The following is a 21,790-nucleotide window of genomic DNA, read 5'->3' as shown; positions in this document are numbered from 1 at the left end:
ATTTCTTTCGGAAAACACTGCTGGGATCGAGAAATCTATAAACTTTTATGGTTTCGTGTGGCGTGTGTCGCGTTGTTTCTTTTTCGGATGTTGAAACTGTGGTGTAGCAATGTGGATAACCGACACTGTAGCAAAGCCATAAAGTTTCAAATGTATTCAGCAATTTATGAAATGCGATCGACAACTTGCTGATTAACCACGAAAACACCTTAGAGAAAAAGAATTACATATTACGAATATTAAACGATTTACACAATATCTAAAAACATGTCCGTGACCTTTGCTCAACGCGGCAGGCCGCCACCAAATCCTGCTCAGATACAGAAGGTAATAAATATTACAGAATATTATCGACACTAAGCTATTTTATTTGTTCTTGAATTTATTATCAGTGTAAAAAATATGCAAATAATATTTAAAAAAAAAATGTACTTTTAATAGTACTAGTTTAGTTAAAGATGTAGCTGATAGAAATAAACAAAGAAACGTGAGATTTATGTAAATTAATGATTATCTGCAGATGCTTGATGAGAATAGTCAGTTGATACAAACAATACAAGAGTATCAAAACAAAGGAAAGTCACAAGAATGTATACAGTAAGTACAATATGTTTTTAAAGGCAGAAGAGATTAGAAGTATTTATTGTTATAATAAACATGTTTATTATGTAATTTCTGTGTAGATATCAACAGATGTTACATCGTAATTTGGTATATTTGGCATCAATTGCTGATGCCAATCAAAATATACAAGCATTATTACCTGTAAGTAATATTTGTATTCGCAATTCAATAATATCTTAGATGTTAGATTTATAGACAAAGTACTAAGAGTTTATATTTGAAATGTAAGCCTCCACAAGGAATACCCAATGGTCCTCAACATGCCATGATGACACCGCAAGGTCTTCCAAATCCTCCTGCTGGTTCTGGTGGACCTGTAGGAGAGATGCCTCCAAATAGTCAACCTACATTACCAATGTCGAGTTTTAATCAAGGGCAACCGATAACACAAGGTGGATACCGTGGACCTGTTATGCCTGGACAAGGACCCGCAATAAACAGTATATTATTTTTAAACTTATTAAAAATTGATTTTAATATTTCAATACATGATGCTTATTCTTCAATCCTTTATATTTTATAGGACCACCTACTGCACCTGGACCACAGCAATACAGGGGACCTCAAGGTTACCCTCAACAACCTTCTCAGCAAGGTTATCCTGCTCAATACGCTAATCAAAATCCTGGTTCCAATTATCAAGGTCCTCAAGGATCTGCGTATACTCCAGGACAACCAAATCAATATGGACCACCAAATGCTTCCCAGCAACAAGCATACAGTGCATCATCACAACCAAATTATGGTCCTCCAACTACAGTAAACAGTTATGGTCCACAACCAGGTGGATATCCACCTCCAGGAAGCACTCAGCCTCCCACAGGATATGGTCCACCACCTCCAAATCAACAGGGTTATCCGCCTACTAATCCTTCTCAACAGAACTTCCCATCGAGTGGTCAACAACAACAACCAGGGCAGTATGGTAGTCCTAGCCCACAACCGAATTATCAGCAACCTCCATCTCAGCCACCACCTCAAAATGCATACGGAGGTGCTCAGCCTGGAAGTTATCCTCCTCCTTCTTCTCAAGCATACGCAAATAATGTTCCACCTCAGAATTATCCTGCTCCTCCCACATCCAGCGCTGCTCAACCTCCACAACCTGGATCTCAACAAACTACTGGTCCCCAGCCCAATTATGGTAATCAGCCAAGCCCTGGACCAGGTTCAACACAATACGGACCAGCCTCCACGTCTCCACCATTCAGCACTGCCTCTGCAAGCGGAGTGAACACTTACGCCCAAAGTAGTCAGCCTACAAGTACACCTTCCGCTTCGACTCAAACTTATCCGCCAAGCAGTGGACCACCGCCTACTTCTCAAGGAGCCAGTTACGCTCCCTCTGTTCCTGCTCCGTCCGGGTATCCCGTGCATCAAACACCACATCCAGCGTCGCATCCTCCGCATCAGCCACCGCATCAGTCTCCTCATCAACCTCCACATGCTCCTCATCAGCCACCGCATCAGCCTTCGCACCAGTCGTCTCATCAGCCTCCCGCACATCAGTCTCCACACCAGCCGCAACAGTCTCAGCAACAGTCACAAACACCTCCGCAATCGCAACAGCAGCAGTCTCAGAGTCCTGCACCAAGTGGATTCCAACCACCATCAGGACCTCCGCAAGGCCCTGCTCCACCGCCGGGTCCGCAACCGCAACCTGGTTATGGTCCAGCTACTACACAGACATACGTACCACCAACACCAGGTGGACAGCCACAGGTATTACTTTTTTAAAAATAAATACTGTTTCTAGCACTTTAAAGATTACATAATCAATTTTACACAATACATAGGTATATACACCACATCCGCCACAAGGTGGCCAGCATTATGGACATCCACAGTATCCTCCTCAAAGTTATCCACCTCCACCAGCAGGACAAGGATACCCGCAATATCCACCGCGTCCTCCTGGCGGCCACATGCCTCCACCACCTGGACCACAAGGGCCTCCTCCGCCAAATCAGTATGGTGGTTACGGCTATCAACCACCTCCACAATAGAGTATATTAATGTAAATTCATAGTATTTACACTAATATAAATGTTTTAAATGCAAATTCGGAACAAATGGTACATAAAGTTTTAATTTAATTCTTATTATCATATCGTCCAGTGTTACGTATCAAGGCAGATAATAGTAAATTATATGTAAGGGAAGGTGCTGTTAAAATGTCCTCATTAACAAAATTCATTTGGAAGATTGTTTAAAAATACGTTTGTTTTTTTTTTTTTAAATAGGTTTTCAAAGTATCAGAAGTACTTTTTAAAGTAATTATTTGTAGAAATTTTACGTCGTACGTATGTACATTTATGCATTTGAGATTTCCTTTTAAATGTAACGACATTCTAGAGCAATTTTCATCTTTTCAAATAATACTGTGATGCCTCTAAAATAAAATGTCACAGTTTTAGTGTTACTTGATAAATTAAGAAAACTGTAAATCCTTATTATTTAATTTTAACGGAGACATTAGCTTGTATGGCACTTAAGAACGTGCATTGACTGCTTAAGTATCGGTGTACATAGTGTAGTATTCACATATCTATATCACACCGAAATGAACGGTACCAAACGTGGTACATCATGTACTATCTATTTACAGCTTTTAGTATACGTACTTGCCTTAGAATTAATTTTATATTTACGTATCTAATTTTATATTTTCTTGATTGTCATTAAACAATTCAGTACTTTGCAAACTGATTCTTATCTTCTCCTTTAAAAATTCGAATGTATCACGAGTATATGTTCAGATTTATCACGCGTACTTCAATGTTGTATTTCGTGTAGTTCCAAAAGACTAACTTTTTAAGAAGGCTAGATTATATTTTCAAATTCTGAGATTCGAAGTAGAATTCAATGAATTTCACGGTAACACTGAAATATATATTTAACGCTTCACGATATATTTACTCTATAACAAACGATGGTTATCAACAAAAGAATATACAAAATTTGAATTGATATAGTATTTTTTCATACAAAAGGTACAAAGAATAAATCGCTTTACTGAGATACTTAAAAAAGTACATAGAACTAGAGTTCCTCTTTAAGTTTTCCATTGTAACATAGACAGGAGTGATTAGGTTGCAGCACTTCTTCCATGTTATCCAGTACCTTAACTTTATTCTTTAAGCGTTTATTCCATTCCTGAAATGTAAAAACATGTTATTCTATGACATATATTTAAAATGAATAAATGAAGTTGAATCTGTCTAACTTTACTTAATTAAATAATTTCTTACGTTGAATAGAACTACATGATAACATAATATATCACGAGGTAGCAAATTGTCTCTTGCAAACTGCCTAGCAGCTTTAGATATTTCTAGTGCATCCCCATCGTGTTCTTTAGCCCATATTATTTTCTCGACAAGATCCGATAAATCATTCTCTACAGGCACATAGTGTTTCTCAGGTACAAGATCATTATAAAAGAATTCATAGTACTTCGATTTTTGTTTAAGGACTAAGGAATCTCCAGCAAGCAAATATGGAAATCTGTATGCAGCTACTGTACCGTCAATGTTTAGCTGATACTTGTACTGCATAAATATTAACAGTGTTAGAGTTACAATATATATTGTAGATCTAAAATATTATTACATATTTGTAGTTTTTACCTTAAAAAAATTAAAAAACGATGTACGGCTTTGTACAGGACCATATTTATCCATTTCATTCTTAAAGAAGAAAAAGTTGGTAATAGAAACATTAAATAAATCAGGGTGTTTCCTTGAAATATCGATCAGATCTAGTCGTTCCCGACAAGAATCACGTCCTTGCCAGAACACTTTCTCTATCTTTCTTTTCCATGGTACATCTGTGTTACCTTGTATAGATAGCAAATCTAACATTACCCTGTTTTATATGTAACACCGTTTAACGTGTAAATCATTAAAATATTGTTTATATATTTGTTAAATTTATAATATAAAATCGACAAAGTTTCTACCTTCCCATTCCTTCTAAGGATGATTGAGTAATGTCATAAGTAGGCATAACAATGTCTTTCGTGTCCGAGGAACCACACCAAGAAAAGATGGGATAGTTTTTGCCTTTATTGGGCACTAGTGGCCAATCTCCTAAGTTCACAAAGAATTCTACATCAGGCAACACGACTTTTCGAGTGATGGACAATAGGATGGAGTCCATGAATATTTTGAAACCCACATGTTTCCCATAACATTCCCTAAAAATCTTGTTTTATCTAGTTTAGTTCAAACATAGTTTTAAAGAAGGATTGAAATAAGGATACATTAATACTTACTTTATTAGACTTAATTACATAATGACAAAGGCTATAGCTTCCCGGTCGATCGTATGCTTTTATAATATCTTGGCGTATTTCATCAAAATCCACATTGTTGAAAGGAATTAAATCATTGTGTATTTGTGTGTAATTCTTGGAACACTCCATATCTTTCATCCACCTATTAATTGAGAGTTGTGGGCAGTAACATTCTTCTTCGTGGATAGGACCTGAACAGTTGCATTAAATGTATTGTTATAATATAAATGATTTAACAGCAATGCAATAGTTGAACTAAATTTATGTTTGTAATTGATTAATACAAACATACGTAGTTCAATTATACAGTTAAATAATACCTTTGAATTCCAGTGATAGGACAGGTACATGTTTTACTTTAACTTTCAATTTTAAATTGAAGCATGTATTATGCAATTTGTATCTTATAATATAACTTCCATCTTTGCAATCTAAAATTTGTGTCCCTATATGACATGCATGTCCAACTGAGGTTTGGCCTTGTATATGAGCAGAGATTACATCCTTCTCCTGAGATTCTGTTAAACTTGAATATTATTTAAATAATCGTTCAGTCGCCGTAAAATATGCACAATAACCGAGTAAAATAATATTGTAATACATTGAAAAAATGATTTTTGTACACAGAAAACATACTTCATTCCGTTAGAGTCTATAAGTTGGAAAAAAATATATCGGGCTTGCATCGTTATTTTATCTGGTTTCAATCCGGGACCCCAAATAACCGTTTTATGCGGATCAATTTCAACATTCTTTCCTTCTTGACAAATCAGCAATATTAAAAACGGTAAAAGATACATTTCTCTCGGTTTTACTAATTTAAATTTTTAAAACCACGTTTATACGAAAAGAACTTCACGTCTTATAACATTGAACTAATTAGATAAAACCTTCATTTCTTTCAGGTTCTTAAACCAAGCAGATAAAACACTATCGTATCATTAAAAAATACAAAAATATATTCAAATAAATTTCATCCGGCTACTCCAATGTTCTGAAAATCAAAGAGCGGTCTTAACACAGAACTGTCTGAAGTTGGCCAACATCCCACTACTTCCTATTAACTAAATATTCTGTTCATTCTAAAAAAAAAACAAGTACCGACTTAATTAATAGTTATGCATAAAATTATGTAAAGAATAATTCTAATAATAATAAGCAATTTCAAGCATGTGTAATAAGGATTTTTTTATTTATTCATCGGTTACACTGCTGCAGAATCAAAATCATAAATAAAATCCCTAGCGAGACCCCTCCTGCCCCTGTGCGGTCATTGGGCTCGTCACGTGAATGACGCAAAGTAACAGTCATTTGTAACACGACGCTGTTAACAAAGAAATTTCATGACAGCCAATATTAGAAATGTAACTATGTTCTAGTATAGATTCAGAATCTCACATATGGCTGTCTCTGGTACTAGGTTAACGTTGTTTACAAGGATCATATTAACTTTTTATGGAGCGTAGTTTTTATCGAATAATCGTTTAAAATGAATTTAAATATTTATGATGTGATGGAAGAAGATCGGATCTATTCCGTGCAAATTTCTGGTATCGCTCGATTTGTCGAAATCGGTGAAAAGTGATATCAGAGAAACATGATTCTCAGCCGCCTGTGATAATAGTTTCGCTTTTCTTCAAATAATTGGAATCTCAGAAGCGGTGTAGCTGTTTAATAATAGTGTTTAAAACACTTTTAGCATAGATACTTTGTGTAAAATGGAGTGCAAAATCGACGATTTACCAGACGTGCTTTTAGAGTATATTTTAAGCTTGATTCCACCTTATAAAGATCTGCAAGAATGTAAGCTTGTGTCCAAAAGGTGGTTTCATGCTACTAGAAGTATGTACAATTTTTAGTTTTAATTATTAACATACAATTCCGTAGTTTGAGTGAAAATTACATTATGTATGCAATTTTTATGGTAATCGAGAAAATTTTTTGCTTTTATGACAGATGTAATACAGCATAACAAAGCACATTTTCAAAAATCAGTGGCTTATGGATCATTACTTTGGAGTGCTTGGCCGTCCATACATTGGATGCCTACTATAGGAAAAAGACACTCCCATTCAGCTTGCATTTATGATAATTCTATGTATGTCTTTGGAGGATGTACAGCTACATGTACAACATTTAACGACTTATGGAGATTAGACCTGGATACAAGAACATGGGTCAGATTAATTACCATGGGAAGTTACCCGTCTCCTAAAGCTAGTGCTACTATGTTATATTATAAAAAGAGCTTTATATTATTCGGTGGATGGTCTCATCCATCACCTTATCCTTTGCATCAGGTACGCATACCTATTTAAAGACTAAAAATGTTATCACATTGATTTAATTGTATTTTCTATACTTTCAGCAACGGAAATTATTCAATGAATTACATGTATATTCTATAGAATCTAATAAATGGATTGTTATAAATACATTGGAGACACCTCCACCCACATCAGCACATTCTGCATCTATTCACAAAAATAATATGGTTGTGTTTGGTGGCATATGCAACGGATATAGGTAATATATTTTAAGATAATAACATTTTGATAACTTCAATTTCATTTAATAACAAGAACACCATGTTTCTTTGAGGCAGATCCAATGACATATGGTGTTTGAACTTAGACTCTTATAGTTGGCACAAGCAAACTACATCAAATATAAAACCACAGCCACGTTATGGTCAGTCTCAAATTGAATTAGGAGACTATCATCTTCTTATACTAGGTATCTTTTATACTACAGTAATATTAATTAGGTATATATTGTCATAAATACACCTACTTCAAACTAATGATTAAAATGAAATTAGGTGGTTGTACTGGACCTAATGTTGCTATGAACGATGCCTGGCTTTTGAAAATGGAAGGTGCAACTTGGACATGGAGGAAAGTAATTATGCACAATATAGAATGGGCACCAACACGAATTTGGGGTCATCAGGCTTGTAAGGTAATATAAAATACAGTTAATAATAACTTATGACATTGAAGATTGCTTCTTATAACTATTCTCTGATTTAACAGGTGGGAAATTACGTTATTGTTCTAAGTATACAAAAATCTCAGAGAAGGTCAAACGACGTGAATATATCGTTGAAGAATGTTACTAGTCAAAGAACAGCTCCATCGCGAACGTGTGATTTTGCCACTATATTCGAAAGGTTCGAAAAGTTTTATAAGAATTATTAAAAAAAAAAATACCGTGATTTAACATAAATTTCTTGAATATGTTTCAGACCAGAAAATGTACCCCGTATCGACAGGGATGTAAATGTGAATGGTCGGCATGGATCATTCTCAAGAGCCTCTGCGATGAACGCGCACTCGTCTTCTCATCCTCCTAACCTTGCAAACTTAACATTGCGAAACGATAATGTTTTAGGCATGGCTGCTTTCCGTGCTAAATCAATACGCCACGAACGATATCGGCAATGCCAGTTAGAACTACTCCGGAGCTTCGAAGAGAGAATTCGAAATCTAAGGACACAGTCGAAAACTACGAAACGAGCTGGAAACACGCTGTCCATTTTTATATTAGATATTACGAATGTTTTATGCGACGAGTGCACTGCTTCGTGGATTCCTTTAAAGTACAATAATCAAACGGGCCCCGACGAGAGGATACTTTATTCGCTAGTTGCAGGTCGGGGTGAACTGATAGTATTTGGTGGCATTCGTAGAGAAGAGACGTCTTTGCAAAATCATCCGGACATGGATGAGGTCTACAATGATCTGCATTTTATAAATCCGCCGAGATACGTTATTTAATATTCTATAATAAAAGACAATACTAAGGTGTTAGTATTACGATGACTGTAGTGTGTGACAGAACAGTATTTGCTGAGGATTATTTTAATGTTGAAAGTAAATGCAGTGCACTAGCTTAAGGAAATTTTATAAGTATCTTGTGATAAATATTTAAAATGTTGATTTATATCTTTTTGAAAAGAGATGTCTCGAATAAAATCTAATTCTTTTTATAACATGACAAGGATTTACGGCATGTTAGTTTTTATTAAACTATACGCATGCAATTATAAATCCACTAGATTTTATTATAAAATCGTTTATTTACATTATTCTCCGTGTCATGTAATCTGTAAAATGATTTTAATCGTCTTCACCTATAGCTGTTTTTAAACTACCGAATACTTGCGATGGTATCATTTGTTTCTCAATAGGTATATCTGAAAGTAAAAATATTCAATTAAAGAAAAACAAATTACGAAATGTGTATGTTGATATAAAAGAAATTGTCCAGAACGATTTATAAACGCATCACATATGAACAAACGTAATAAAAGCCTAAATGTGTTATTGTAGATTGTATTACCTTCCTCTATGTCTGCGTCATTGTCATTGACATCGTCGTCTATATCAATATCTATTTCATCCGGATTGTTCACTTGAGTTTCAGCTTTGCCATCCTTCTCCGTTACACCACGAACGAATTTAATACTATCCTTGTATGTAGGGCCATTATCTGCAACAGTACGTAAATTATATTAACAAAGATAAATGCGCAGTTAATTCTTAAAATTTCTCTTGAAAAGGAACACTTATAAATTACCTGCGTTCGGTGTTTTACTATCCAAAAGTCGCATGGCATCCACTGGTACATCGGCGGGCGGGTTTGTTGCATTGTTCAACATTTGAGCAGACATCATATTCACTTGTGTATTGTACATAGCTTGAACGCTACGTTTAATTCGAAGCATTTCACGCATCGTATCTTCGTTGCCGTGTCTCACCTCAAACTCTTTCCATATTTGCCAGAAATTCGACGTTACCTAAATAACATATGAACGTATAAATAAATTAATCTGTTTTATAAGTACACTTAGATCGTATCACAGATATATATTGCATACTCTTGGGTCACAGATTTGACTGCAATGTGCATATATCGCTCTAGCTCTGTCGACCTCCCCTAATTTCGTTTCCATTTCTGCAAATCGTAGACACATTTCCCTTGTATTTTCTTCATTAAGAACTTCAATAGCTTTCTCGTAGATCTGCCGCGTTTTTGGTACACCATAAATGTCCGCTGCTTTCTTTATGTATATATTGAACATCTATAACATTGAAAGCAATTGTGTAAATTTTGTTATTAATAATACAACATATTATTAATAATACAACCGACTATAATACCTCAAATCTTTCTTCAGGAAGAACGGCACTTGTTGCCCGCTCATAGACAGACATTGCATGCCTAGCTAAGCCATGTTCCTCTTCTAATTTTGCATACAATAAATATAAAACTGCAACCAAATAATTCTGTTATTAAAAGTTACTTGATCATTGAAAAGTTCATTGTCTGAATATTAAAAGGCAATACCTTTAGCATATTTTAGCGGACAGTGTTCTAAGCACTGTTCAAACAAATCTCGCGTTCTTTCCAATTTAGTACCGCCATAGCGTTTCAAGAATTTCGTAAGGTATGTATTCCATATGTCATAAACATTAGGCCACTTGAAAAGCGCAATTCCCTTTTCATAAGCCTACGAACAAATTTAAACATTACACGCCGTTAAAGCTGACTAAACTTCAATGCAATGCATCGAGAACTGTTTCACTTACTCTGAAGGCTTCTTCAAAATATTTATTTTCCTCTAAAAAGAGACCATAATTAATAATAATTTGCGGTGTGGCAATTTTTAAATCTATAATTTTGTCGTAGACTGCTTTGCATGTCTGTATAAAAAATATGAAAGTTACGAATTGGAAAAATAAAAATTAGAAATGTAAAAAAGATATCTTTGTACATCAGAGTCACCTTAAACGTTCCAAAACTTTCTTCTAGGTCGGCGTACATAGACCAAACTTTCAAGGATTTGTACAATCTCATTTGTACAGTTTCTGTTTCATCGTGATACGCCACTTTACGGAATGGCATGGCGGTGGCTCGGTGCATAAGTTTTAGCGCCTCTTTGTAATTCCTGTACAGTTAAACGTATTTTAGATTTTTAGTCAACATCGTACGTTTTATAAGAATATTAAAAACATGACGTACCCATGTCTGATTTCCATTTCTGCCCATTCACACCACACAGAGGCAAGGTCGTCAACTTTAGTGTAAGGAACATGAGTTGCTTTTTCAAAAACTACTCTAGCATCTCCTATTTGTCCATTTTCTTCATAAAATTTACCGAATGCCACCCATAAAGTATGCAATTTTCCTACTGCTAATTGTGGTTGTACAGTCTGTACAGCTTCTGTGTATGTATTAATAATCTGAAAAATTATTATATTAAAAAAAGTTTGTTTGCGTTTGTCTTTGAGCTATTTTTCCATGAATAAATGTATACCTCATGTGGTTGTCCTTCATAAAGCATAACTCGTTTATGCCATTCTTGTACGTTATGTGGATTTTGTCTAAGTAATACAGAATTTAATAATAATAATCGCCTCTCCATTAAGTGTTCAAATCGGGCTAATCTCAATTCCAAATCTATATCATCTGCACATACAAAATTAACAAATAAGAAAATATAGATTTTATAGAATATTAACTGAAGCAATTGCTTTTATACCATCTTCATTAGGATCTTTTGCAGCTTCTTCCATACGTTTACTAAGGCTAAGTTCTTCAAATTGTGCATAAGCATCAAAAACTTGTGTGAAATCTCTGACAGTAGTTACTGTTTGTATTGCTTCCTCATAAATGTCTCTTGCCTGTTAAAATCAAAATTTGGAATTATTTGATGTTATTTGAAATTATTTCAGTGCAAATGAAAAATATTCTAGTACCCTTTCAAACAAACCACTGCGGACATAATAGTCAGCTAATGAGTTCCAAAGAGGACCTAATTGATCAGTATATCTTCTTAGACCACCTCTGATAATGGCATCTACATTGAGAGACTTTATTTTAGAAGGATTCTTTGATATTAAATCACATAATTCATTCCATAATTGATGATTAGATTTCCCATGCTTTGAGACAAAATCATCTTGATTAACAATTTGTGCAAGTTTCACAGCTGCTTCATCAAGTCTTTCAATAGATATCAGATACTCTATATATTCTTCTGTATCTTCTGGAGCTAGCTAAACGTAACATATGTGTTAACTAAGTATAAATGAATAAGATATTAAGTTTCACTAATTTAACATGTATATACCTTTAAATATCTCCTAAAAACCCTTACTGCAGTCTCATAAACATTGTGCTTTTTTAGAAATTCAATATACAATGGCCATATGCGATGATGTTGTGTGATGGGAAGAGCTCTAAGTGCTCTATCAAATACTTGTCGAGTACGAGTAATATAACATTGATCTGTCATTAATGTACAATAATCCATCCAAATCCTAGGCATCTTATGCATGAAAACTAATGCTCTCTCGAACGCATTATTCACATCTTCGTAAAGAGGATCTGTTATACATCTTCCTTTTAACTGACTTACACGTTGACGCAGGTAATTGTACCATAATTTGTAACTAACAAAAAATTTGTGTATTACTCAACAGTCCACTTAATGAAAAATTATGTATAAGGGTCTTACCTTCCAGGAAGCTCTTTCAATGCTCTTTCATATACAATGTTTAAATTACTACTTTTTGTACTTTTTAAATGGTCTATATAACGCTGCCAATGTTTAACAGAATAAGGATTTCTCAAAATTTCTTCCTCGTATGGTAAATCTTCTTCATTCTATGTAAAGACATTAATATTAAAGAAAAACTCATTCAAAATACATTGAGGTTAACTGAAGTTAATATACTTACGAAAACATATAAGTTTCCTTCCAAATCTTTGCGTTCCAACATCATTGCTAATGTTAATAAATATTACACGATGTATATAACTTGATAATAATAATTACTCAATTGCATTACTTATTTACATTTAAATATTAAGATGAGAGGTTAGGTTCTCTGTTGACGCACTTTCATACAAATTCTTCGAGCTATACTATGTCAAGGCGGTATTTCATTGATCGTAATCTGGAATGCTTGGATCTAGTAGGTGCACGTTTATTCGCTAATAGAGTTACCTAGAAATAACTGTAACAATTATTCTCAAAATTACAATAAAAGGAGAAATTATTTGGAATAATTAAAATAGTTTTATTTAAAACATTCTCAAATTAATTATTATTTTGAATATGTTCTACAGATAAAACGATAAAAATCATTCGAGAGGTGCGCAATTTAGAAAAATTGAGCATGAAGGATTACTCGAAAATCAAGTTGCACAACCTGTTTACCTCATTTTTCGAGGAGATATTGGACTGTGACAGCTGTCATATCAATATTATGATTGTGATTGATAACTTTTAATATAAACAATTTAACCGATGTCTGCGTTTACTGTTTCACAGTTGGACTAGTCGCATTTTACATTTACATCGCTCATAAATTAATTACGTTTCAACTGTTCTTCCAAATACACGTTGTAAACGATGACAATGGGTGATGAGACTCCAGTTGCATCACTGGTTCTTCCTGTAATCTTAAGACCAATATTAATGAAGGTATATTTAACCTGTATGATATTTTTTTACCATATAAACCATATGACCGTCAAGAAAATAAATGCATGGAAAAACAGCAAACCATTGTTACACATTTATTTGTTTGATTGTAGCTAGAAAGACAAAATGTATTGGCTGCTCAGACATTACGCACAGCTCTATTGAAAGCTGAAAATTCTTATCCAGGAATTACACATGACTTCATTCTTGGTATAATACGACGTGCTGAACTTAATCTTGATATGAATGAAAGTGTTCTGAGATTACAAGGAGCAGCTTCTGATTATGATGGTATAATAATATCGACCAAAGTATTGATATTGTATAATAACCATTTAACAAACACAAATTTCCATATGTCATAATTCTAGTTGTGGAATATAGATCAGCTAGATCTGAAGATGCTTTCCAAGAGTTAAATCGTAAATCAACCTCATTAAAAAGAATACTTAGTCGAATTCCTGATGAAATAACAGATCGCAAAACTTTCCTTGAAACGATCAAGTATGCATTGATATTTATGCATTTCATTTGTGTTCAAAGTTTCTTGAGTATTGATTTAATGCAACATATTTTTGTACATTTTCAGAGAAATTGCTAGTGCAATAAAGAAACTTTTAGATGCAGTGAATGAAGTCAATGCATTCATACGTGGTTCTGCAGGAAAACAGGCATTGGATCAGAGGAAAAGGGAATTTGTTAAATATAGTAAAAGATTTAGTAACACTTTGAAAGAGTATTTTAAAGAAGGACAGTAAGTGTTTCTTATAACTTTAAGTTTACAGTAATTATAAATGCAATATTTCTAAATTAAAGTTTATAATTTTTACAGAGCTAATGCAGTATTTGTGAGTGCACTGTACTTGATCCATCAAACAAATATGATAATGCTCACGGTAAAAGACAAATGTGAGTAATGAATGTTCAAAGTTATGGAATATAATACATTCACGATAACGAGGTTATTTGTAACTATTATAGAGTGTAATATTATAATTTTATCGATTTTGTTACATATTTGATAATAGAATTTAAATATCATTTAATGTAAAGTATATAACATCATTATTTTATATGTATTAAATTGTTATAACGTCATTATTAACAAATGAAGTCATAAACACATGAGAAAAGATCTAATAAAAGATATAAATGTTGTCCACAATGTGTTATGTTATTATTTCACACATGAAATCAAAATTTCCGTTTAAATATAATCGAGAGGGAGAAGGCAATTTATTCCTGAAAAGAATAGTATTGGAAAGTTTGGAATAAGAAAGACATTTCTCCAAATGTATAAGAAATAAAAATTACTTTATTGATAACAAATGTACACAAATGTGTTGTATATTTCCCATTTGGAAAATTGAATGGCTTGGCTATCTACATCCTCATTGTATTAACAATGACAATGAGTAACAGTAAGGGTTAATGGTAATTATTGTAATGAACATTACTGGAAAATGTACAAATCTTCAAGCACGTTTGCTATCTGAAAATGCTCGTACAATACTGCCAATGCCGCTGACATTGTATACCTTTTCATGCCAGATCAATAAATGACTACTGCTACCTTCCGTGGGAATCTCAAATCCCCGATATATATATTTCATTAAAACATCCACTAAGTCTCGATCTAATTGTGCTAGACAGTCTTCCATTTGATGAGACTTTATACTTAAGAGAACTTTTAAAGTTAAATTCCTTGCATTATCCTGTAATGTTTAAAAAATCTTTTATACAACACGATTAGTTTTGTAGAATGTCTCTGTTCAACAGCAGAATGAGCTTATAACAGTAAAACGATTACATCAAGAATATAAAATTTTTAATTGTTTTAAAATATCAAGTAACATTGAAAACTACTATGAAAAGCAAACTATTAACGGCTAATCGAATATTTCTATAAGTTAACGAGTAAAGTAACACTAAAAATGTGTGACAGTGAGGTTACCTTTACTTGTTGATTTTTACATCCAAGTGGAGCACACTTTAATACAGAAATCAAAGCTTCAGCATTCTTACCCTTGAATAAATATTAAAGAAAATATAATGATGCACAGATAAACCTGTTATAAGGTAATTATAAGTCAATATAAGGAAACATTAAAAGGATATTGGCTAAGAAGTGTCAAAATTTCGTTCTCGTCCGGACCAGTCAATCCTCCTAATCCTCCGTCCGCATCTTCTTCTTTGAAGTTATTATCACTGTACTGATCTACATCAATTTTTCGAAATGCTGACGCCGACGTATCTTTTTTGCCATCGTTTCTTGACATTTTGACTACGTGCTTGACGTTTCACAGTGATCACGCCCGGCTTATCAACTAACGCTTTAGAATGAGTCTTCATTGGTCTTCAAATCCTGCTTAAGACGCTTTCCATTTGAATACATTCTAGGGAATGTTAAATTGTAAAAAGTACTTTACTGAAAATATCCTTCATTTCTTGCAAAGTAATGAACTCATAGTCGTTTTACACATAAAAAATTATATCACAATTAAAGGAATCGAAGTATCCAAAACATAAGAGAATAGCATCGAAAAATTCCACCAATCAAAAGCACGAAATATTTTGGAAATTAAATATCTCTTTCTGGTTTCGTTTAAATATGTATCTAAAAAATATTGATCTTTAAGTTACACTATATACACTAACCATGGGAATTTAGATTCTATTACTTTTTATTTGTCTCGAACAAGTAACGGAAGATAAAAATATATAAATTTCAGAATTTTCGCATTTGATCGAGTAAAAAAAAGTGTGTACACATTTCGAAATAATCTATTCGATACGGCTGTAAAAGAATTTTCTACAAAAAAATTCAGTAATTGGATAAAACGAACCAAACAGACGAAGATTGCTTCATATTTTTTTCATTAAATATTTGTGTATATATGAACGTAAAATCAAGTAATGTTTATTTATAAATGAGTGAACAAGTAAGTATATGTATACGTAATTATTTAATGGAATAATTAATGACTCATATTTTGATCTTGGTTACGATTTAGTATTTGAATTTTAACGACCTTAACACTTTACCGACCGGTAACGGTAAATGGTAGCCGATTAATTGGCTACCGGTCGGTAAAGTGTTGAGAGGCAACGAATTTCTTACAAACCTAACTCTTCAAACTCGACACAATGTAATTTTTAGAGCCGGTGACACTGTAAAAATTGACTTCCCAAGCACACACTTTTCATGGTGCAGTCTTATATAATTCAGTAGTTGATTTTAATTTCTATCACTTATAGTGCTGACTGCAAAACCAGCCTAAGTTGATATGACAGGATGTGACACGAAAATGGTAAGGGGTTCTATCTTATACCTCGTCTATGGTATAATTTTCAGCGGATAATAAACATGACTATAAAATATTAAGCGTTATAATATTTTCTATAATTAATTATAGTAGCTTTAAATATCATTTTATAATTCAACATCCACTACTTTTATTGTGAAACTGTTTATTTGATTAACAAACTTGGTAAACGTTAAATGAAGTAACTGTTTTATTACTTTTAATATGATGACTTGATTTTTTCATAAAATTATGAATTACCCAACACTCGTTAGTAAATTGTGTACTCCAAAAATATTGTGGTATCAAACGGATAATACGGTTATTGTACGGATATTATTACAAGATGTCGATAAGTATTTCTTACACGTCGAATGTGATCATTTATTATTTAGGTAGTTACACGTTAAAATTGTATGTTGATTATATTTACGATGTGCAATAAAAACTATTGTTTTTAGCACTACCGTAAATGAAAAAGATTATTATGTTGCTTTATACACATTTGGAGCAGTAGTAGCGGAAAAAACGACGCATAGAAACCTAGGAAGAGAGATAAAAATTACACTAGTAAAGGGACACAAATGTAACATCCTTGTAATACGGTTTTATTTACTTTCTTTTTAGTACTTCATGTTTATGCAACTTTTATTATTATTATTCGATAGGGACAGAGTGGTTAAGGCTACACATTGAAAAAGAGAAGAATCCTTTAATTGTAAGAGATGCAGATCACTTGTATAAAAATGATTGGTCTCGGTTTCCTGTAAGAATAGGTAATTGTTGAAGAGTACACAAAAATATATTACTTGGCAATTAAATGACAATGGCAATCAGAAGGGTCATGCAATCTAATAAAAGCATATTTTGCTGCAGAAGGGGAAAGTTTCTCAGAATACAAACGTCGAAATAATATATCACAAATTATGCCAGACGTGCCATCTACTGATGAGGAAGAATCTGATGACGAAGCAATGGATATGATATTTTCTTATTAGTTTATGTTAATGTTGTATCTATAAAATTTATATATTTACAGCATTTTCTTAAACAGATTGTATTATTTAAAGGAAAATTCTTTATTGAAAATAATGTGCATACAAATTGTTTCTGATAAACTATGAAGTCATCCAAACAATATTTAATGAAAAATAGAATAATATATATTCTATAGAATTTATATATATATATATATAATTAGTAAAATTAATTCAATTTAATAACAGTGTACAATTATTTTGCAATGTCATCATTGAAAGGGAAAGATTAGAAGTTAAAGAAAAATGGTGCTTTTGAATTATTATTATTATTATTATTATTATTATTATAAATGAATTATATAAATAGCTATATATATTGAGCATTAGCAGTTTTAAAGAAGGTATCGTTTATATACGTATAAGAACCACCGATAATTTTTACATTATATATTCTCATATATACAAAATTTGCTGTAACTTATACATTTCACAATAACAGTAACTGGAATGTTTGTATGCTATGTTTATAGTATAATGTATGAGGTATAACATAGTCGAAGTTTTAACCAAGGATAATACACAATAGAGATATATATGTATGTATATATATACTAGTCATCAGTCGTCCACTGGTAATATGATGCTCTTATCTTTGGCAATGTGTAATATGATTTTCTCACAGAAAATTGTCTACAATAATTTAATATAAGGAAAACAGATATTATCTAGATAATACATGCAATGTGTATGCTAAAGGTAAATAAATGACAAATTTATAGAGTGAAAATTTAAATTACTAAATATCATCCTCAGTAACTGTCTAGACAAAATGCAAATAGAAATAAATAATTATTAACAAATATGTCATTTTAGTGCCCTGACGCTATTACAAATAGCGTTACCTTACGAAGTATGCAAGGAACTATGACAGTTATGTGCTAAAAATCACAATTTGCTACATCTATGTAAAACTCTCTTCGTCCGATTCCCAAATAATAATAGTCTATAAAAATTGAATTTTACAACAAGCAAATTACATTTTGCACGTGTCTTTGTACTAAAATTGTAGATTTAAAAGTAAGGTACGCAAGAAATGCAATGAACAATAATTATTTACAAATATGGTAATAATTTTTTAATTGACCCGTTTGCATCATGGGTACAACGACCATGTAAATTGGAGGCACGTTATGAATGCAAATAGGTGAATTGTCTATGATAAATGCGGTAAATGAAAAAGATAAAATCATAAATAATTATATTTAAATTCTCTTTTGATCTCTTTAAATTGATACTATGTTAACGGTATACGTATATATATATATATATATATATATATATATGTATATATTAATATCAATTCAACAGACATGCTTCCATATACAAATAATGAAAGGTCTATAATTGTGGTAACAAAAAGGAGTCTGATAACATTCTTGTGTTGCATTTTCAATACAAACGTAGACCGAGGCTACAGAACATGTTTCGATTAAAATAAATACACATGTAATGTTGAATATACTACGCAGCAATTTTGAAGATTAATGTTTCGCGCGCGTCGATTACCGCCGCATTTATTTAAGTCTACCACTTGTCCGCGTAAATAAATATTTCTTCTCAGCATCTATTTCCATACGCTGGATTAACAGCCTTCCAATGAAAGTCTTTGATTTATATTTTCAACCCTTACCTTCATTTCCCTGAGTACATCTTCAGCGAGGTTATCAACGCTAGTATACCTCACTTTGAAAAAATTAAATATGTCTACAAGGAATTCAATAATTTGATCTCTAAAGTAATGACACGTAGAACGTAAACTGCCCTCCGGGCCTAAAAATCCCCAGACAAGTACCGGGGAAATTTGCTCGGAAATGGAATAGAAGCATGCCAAGAATCCCTTGTCATACTTCAACATTTGTCTTTTGCCAACAAGAATGGACCAAACGGCAGTTCCAATCGCCTTGAACAGAACGGTAAGAGTTACGCGTCGGAAGAGTCACGATACAACCATAATAAACACCGGCAGCTCAAATACTCACGGTTTCACGGAAACTAGCAGATATCCATCTATTTTGTAAAATAGCTTTGATCGACGAGGACGGTTTCTCCACTTCTTCGAACGCATCCAAAAGAATGAAGTCGATAAGAATGTCGTAGAAATTCATGCATTTCACGCCCCTTCCCGTCAGCTCTTCCTCCATGATGCTGTGGTTGCTTGGATTTTGCAAGAACTCCATCATCCGTTCGTAATGTATCAAGTAATCCTTAGGATCCTGGTAGCAGAAATTTATTAGGTAAACAGATTGATTGTGACACGGATAATGGCTATCCATTCTTGGAAATAAATGATATATGTTGTGTGTACCCTGTCTGCATACATGATCAAATCACTAATGACTTGTCGACCTATATCCGCGATCCACACTCTCGCTGATGGTATGGTAAACAATTTTGTGTACGCTTGTCGCAGACAATGGACCTTGGCTAAATACTCAACGTCGGAGCCGCATTTAACTAATTCTGTGTGCAATCGTCTATAACAAAATAAGTTGCAGTTATACAACAATACGACTGTACAGAGATTTCTAGAAAAATTAAATTCATTATATAATGATTAATGAAGGTATATACCTGCAGAGGATACTTTTATCCTCGTGCTGCTTCAGCGCAGTATGGTAAAGCTTCTGCTTCTCAAAGTGTGGAAAGAACTCGGAAAATTCTTCGAACTCGCGCAGATCTGCCACCTGATGCGATTCACGATCAACGAATAATTCTATATACTATTAGCTAATGAAGCAGAAATTTGTTTGCTACTCGAGTAACTTACACCATCGCGTGCAGATTCGAACGACTCGGGAGAAGACGCGGCGTCCGCTTTGTCCTTCCCGGAGATTCGGCTACCGATGGTCGAAGGTTTATGGCTGTCCAGGCCTTCCTCGCTTTCATTGCGGAACAATACCGAGTGCTGCGAACAAACAAAACAATATACATTTTATTAGAATCCTTGGCGTTGACGATTCTGCAATATATTTCGCAAGCGTATACCGGGCGCTTAGATTCGAACGGCCAACGGTCGGAGTGCCATGAACTTCCTATGTCATAATCTCTCCTTACGTTAGGTCAAGTGACTCATTCCGCTAATTGCACCGGTCAGTTGTCATTTAAATTGGATTAATTCCCCGTACTTTTTCTTTTTTACGGGGGAAAATGAAATTGATGAGTGCACCAGAACGGAATGGCAGTGACCCCGACGCCGGCAGGATTCCGCGCGCGCGGTTAGAATGAAAAAAGGGGGAAAAGGAAAAACAATGTTCACGTTAGTCAGGAGTGGAACCGTTAACGATCAACCTACTTTCTATGAGTCCGTGGTAAAAATAATTGTCGATAACGAATGCTTAAAAAGTGGAATCGCGGTGCCAGCTGGGTGAACCTGACAAGTGTCCGACGTTACGAAACGAGAAAATTAAAAAGGGAGAAAAAAGATGGAATAATGCAGCTGATAAAACAGATTCGTCTCGGTCGACGGCGGCGAGAGGGAGAAAAAAAGAAAAGCACGGTCGGTAAATTCGCGCCTACCTGGTCGATAAAGAGCAGTTCCGCGTGGGTCTGGATTTGATAACCCATGTCGAGGAGCTCTTGGACGTCGTGCGTGAACGCTGCATCCGCCTTGGACGGTAACGCGAGCGTGTCATTGCTGAGAGAAGAGCTGAACGCCGTGAGTGCATCCTCCCAGCAGTACAGAGCCTTTTCCAGCGCCTCCAGACCTGCATCGTTTAAGGTTCAAATCGTTTTACGTTTGTCAATTTTCATTTTATCCCTCGGAGGACTGAGCGATGGCGCGTGCCATCGCGAACAATGAATTCGAACGGGCTTAATTCGTTCTCGGAAACAGCTTTCGGACGACCACGACGACGACGACGACGACGACGACGACGACGACGAGGAGGACAGGAAAGAGAGTCACAAACCAGTGACTACCACTTCGTTGCTCGTTAAATTGAAGCTCATGTATTTTTCTGCGATGAATGAGTTAGTCGTTGATGTTTCAGCATCGCCACGAGATTTGCTCCAGAAACAACGGAACCCT

The 21,790-nt window shown here is 34.0% G+C and overlaps 8 protein-coding genes across 9 annotated transcripts in view; 4 read left to right on the top strand and 4 right to left on the bottom strand.

Moving 5' to 3' along the window:
- Window positions 1–175: 175 nt before the first annotated feature.
- LOC116433928 (uncharacterized) lies at window positions 176–3,849 on the top strand. Its single transcript, XM_031992587.2, has 6 exons — window positions 176–327; window positions 521–597; window positions 684–765; window positions 854–1,064; window positions 1,148–2,346; window positions 2,421–3,849. Exons 1-6 carry the CDS (start codon window positions 268–270, stop codon window positions 2,628–2,630), a joined length of 1,839 nt encoding a protein of 612 aa, XP_031848447.1. The 5' UTR covers window positions 176–267; the 3' UTR covers window positions 2,631–3,849.
- On the bottom strand, window positions 3,585–5,980 carry LOC116433875 (protein O-glucosyltransferase 2). The gene is made up of 7 exons (XM_031992436.2): window positions 5,558–5,980; window positions 5,242–5,447; window positions 4,901–5,112; window positions 4,586–4,830; window positions 4,254–4,491; window positions 3,876–4,175; window positions 3,585–3,780 (listed from the first exon to the last, which is right to left on the bottom strand). The coding sequence occupies exons 1-7, from the start codon at window positions 5,719–5,721 to the stop codon at window positions 3,667–3,669; spliced, it is 1,479 nt and encodes a 492-aa protein (XP_031848296.1). The 5' UTR covers window positions 5,722–5,980; the 3' UTR covers window positions 3,585–3,666.
- Window positions 5,981–6,217: 237 nt separating this feature from the next.
- On the top strand, window positions 6,218–9,254 carry Fbxo42 (F-box protein 42). Its single transcript, XM_031992483.2, has 7 exons — window positions 6,218–6,763; window positions 6,878–7,221; window positions 7,290–7,447; window positions 7,527–7,657; window positions 7,743–7,882; window positions 7,957–8,093; window positions 8,169–9,254. The coding sequence occupies exons 1-7, from the start codon at window positions 6,640–6,642 to the stop codon at window positions 8,698–8,700; spliced, it is 1,566 nt and encodes a 521-aa protein (XP_031848343.1). The 5' UTR covers window positions 6,218–6,639; the 3' UTR covers window positions 8,701–9,254.
- On the bottom strand, window positions 8,983–12,886 carry fand (Pre-mRNA-splicing factor SYF1 fand). Its single transcript, XM_031992482.2, has 15 exons — window positions 12,670–12,886; window positions 12,447–12,595; window positions 12,060–12,381; window positions 11,686–11,985; window positions 11,469–11,610; window positions 11,244–11,395; window positions 10,949–11,169; window positions 10,712–10,874; window positions 10,516–10,629; window positions 10,274–10,436; window positions 10,087–10,196; window positions 9,804–10,007; window positions 9,503–9,722; window positions 9,266–9,415; window positions 8,983–9,119 (listed from the first exon to the last, which is right to left on the bottom strand). The coding sequence occupies exons 1-15, from the start codon at window positions 12,712–12,714 to the stop codon at window positions 9,043–9,045; spliced, it is 2,532 nt and encodes an 843-aa protein (XP_031848342.1). The 5' UTR covers window positions 12,715–12,886; the 3' UTR covers window positions 8,983–9,042.
- Window positions 12,887–13,117: 231 nt separating this feature from the next.
- Ccm3 (programmed cell death protein 10 Ccm3) lies at window positions 13,118–14,583 on the top strand. The gene is made up of 5 exons (XM_031992485.2): window positions 13,118–13,418; window positions 13,532–13,709; window positions 13,790–13,922; window positions 14,008–14,172; window positions 14,251–14,583. The coding sequence occupies exons 1-5, from the start codon at window positions 13,347–13,349 to the stop codon at window positions 14,333–14,335; spliced, it is 633 nt and encodes a 210-aa protein (XP_031848345.1). The 5' UTR covers window positions 13,118–13,346; the 3' UTR covers window positions 14,336–14,583.
- A 130-nt stretch (window positions 14,584–14,713) lies between these two features.
- On the bottom strand, window positions 14,714–15,798 carry Arpc5 (Actin-related protein 2/3 complex, subunit 5). Its single transcript, XM_076371801.1, has 3 exons — window positions 15,538–15,798; window positions 15,373–15,446; window positions 14,714–15,133 (listed from the first exon to the last, which is right to left on the bottom strand). Exons 1-3 carry the CDS (start codon window positions 15,695–15,697, stop codon window positions 14,894–14,896), a joined length of 474 nt encoding a protein of 157 aa, XP_076227916.1. The 5' UTR covers window positions 15,698–15,798; the 3' UTR covers window positions 14,714–14,893.
- A 944-nt stretch (window positions 15,799–16,742) lies between these two features.
- Window positions 16,743–18,019, top strand: LOC116433876 (putative ATP-dependent RNA helicase TDRD12). Of its 2 annotated transcripts, none has more exons than XM_076371800.1 (4): window positions 16,743–17,118; window positions 17,185–17,309; window positions 17,392–17,499; window positions 17,585–18,019. In XM_076371800.1, exons 1-4 carry the CDS (start codon window positions 16,976–16,978, stop codon window positions 17,719–17,721), a joined length of 513 nt encoding a protein of 170 aa, XP_076227915.1. In that variant the 5' UTR covers window positions 16,743–16,975; the 3' UTR covers window positions 17,722–18,019. The 2 variants fall into 2 exon arrangements, with proteins under 2 accessions (XP_076227915.1, XP_031848297.2); XM_031992437.2 differs by having other exon boundaries at window positions 16,744–17,118; window positions 17,600–18,019.
- Window positions 18,020–18,135: 116 nt separating this feature from the next.
- Window positions 18,136–21,790, bottom strand: part of Miga (mitoguardin) — a 37,694-nt gene continuing 34,039 nt past the window's right edge. Inside the window, exons 4-9 of the mRNA XM_031992434.2 lie at window positions 21,280–21,467; window positions 20,531–20,668; window positions 20,335–20,447; window positions 20,069–20,237; window positions 19,743–19,976; window positions 18,136–19,663 (exon numbers count right to left, since the gene is read on the bottom strand). Of these exons, the coding sequence (XP_031848294.1) occupies window positions 19,346–19,663; window positions 19,743–19,976; window positions 20,069–20,237; window positions 20,335–20,447; window positions 20,531–20,668; window positions 21,280–21,467 (1,160 nt within the window). The 3' untranslated portion in view covers window positions 18,136–19,345. The remainder of the gene's footprint in view (window positions 19,664–19,742; window positions 19,977–20,068; window positions 20,238–20,334; window positions 20,448–20,530; window positions 20,669–21,279; window positions 21,468–21,790) is intronic.

Source organism: Nomia melanderi, chromosome 11, assembly GCF_051020985.1.
Source record: "Nomia melanderi isolate GNS246 chromosome 11, iyNomMela1, whole genome shotgun sequence".
Taxonomy (NCBI): domain Eukaryota; kingdom Metazoa; phylum Arthropoda; class Insecta; order Hymenoptera; family Halictidae; genus Nomia; species Nomia melanderi.
The sequence above is the reverse complement of the archived record's forward strand: the minus strand, read 5'-3'. Positions and strand labels throughout refer to the sequence as shown.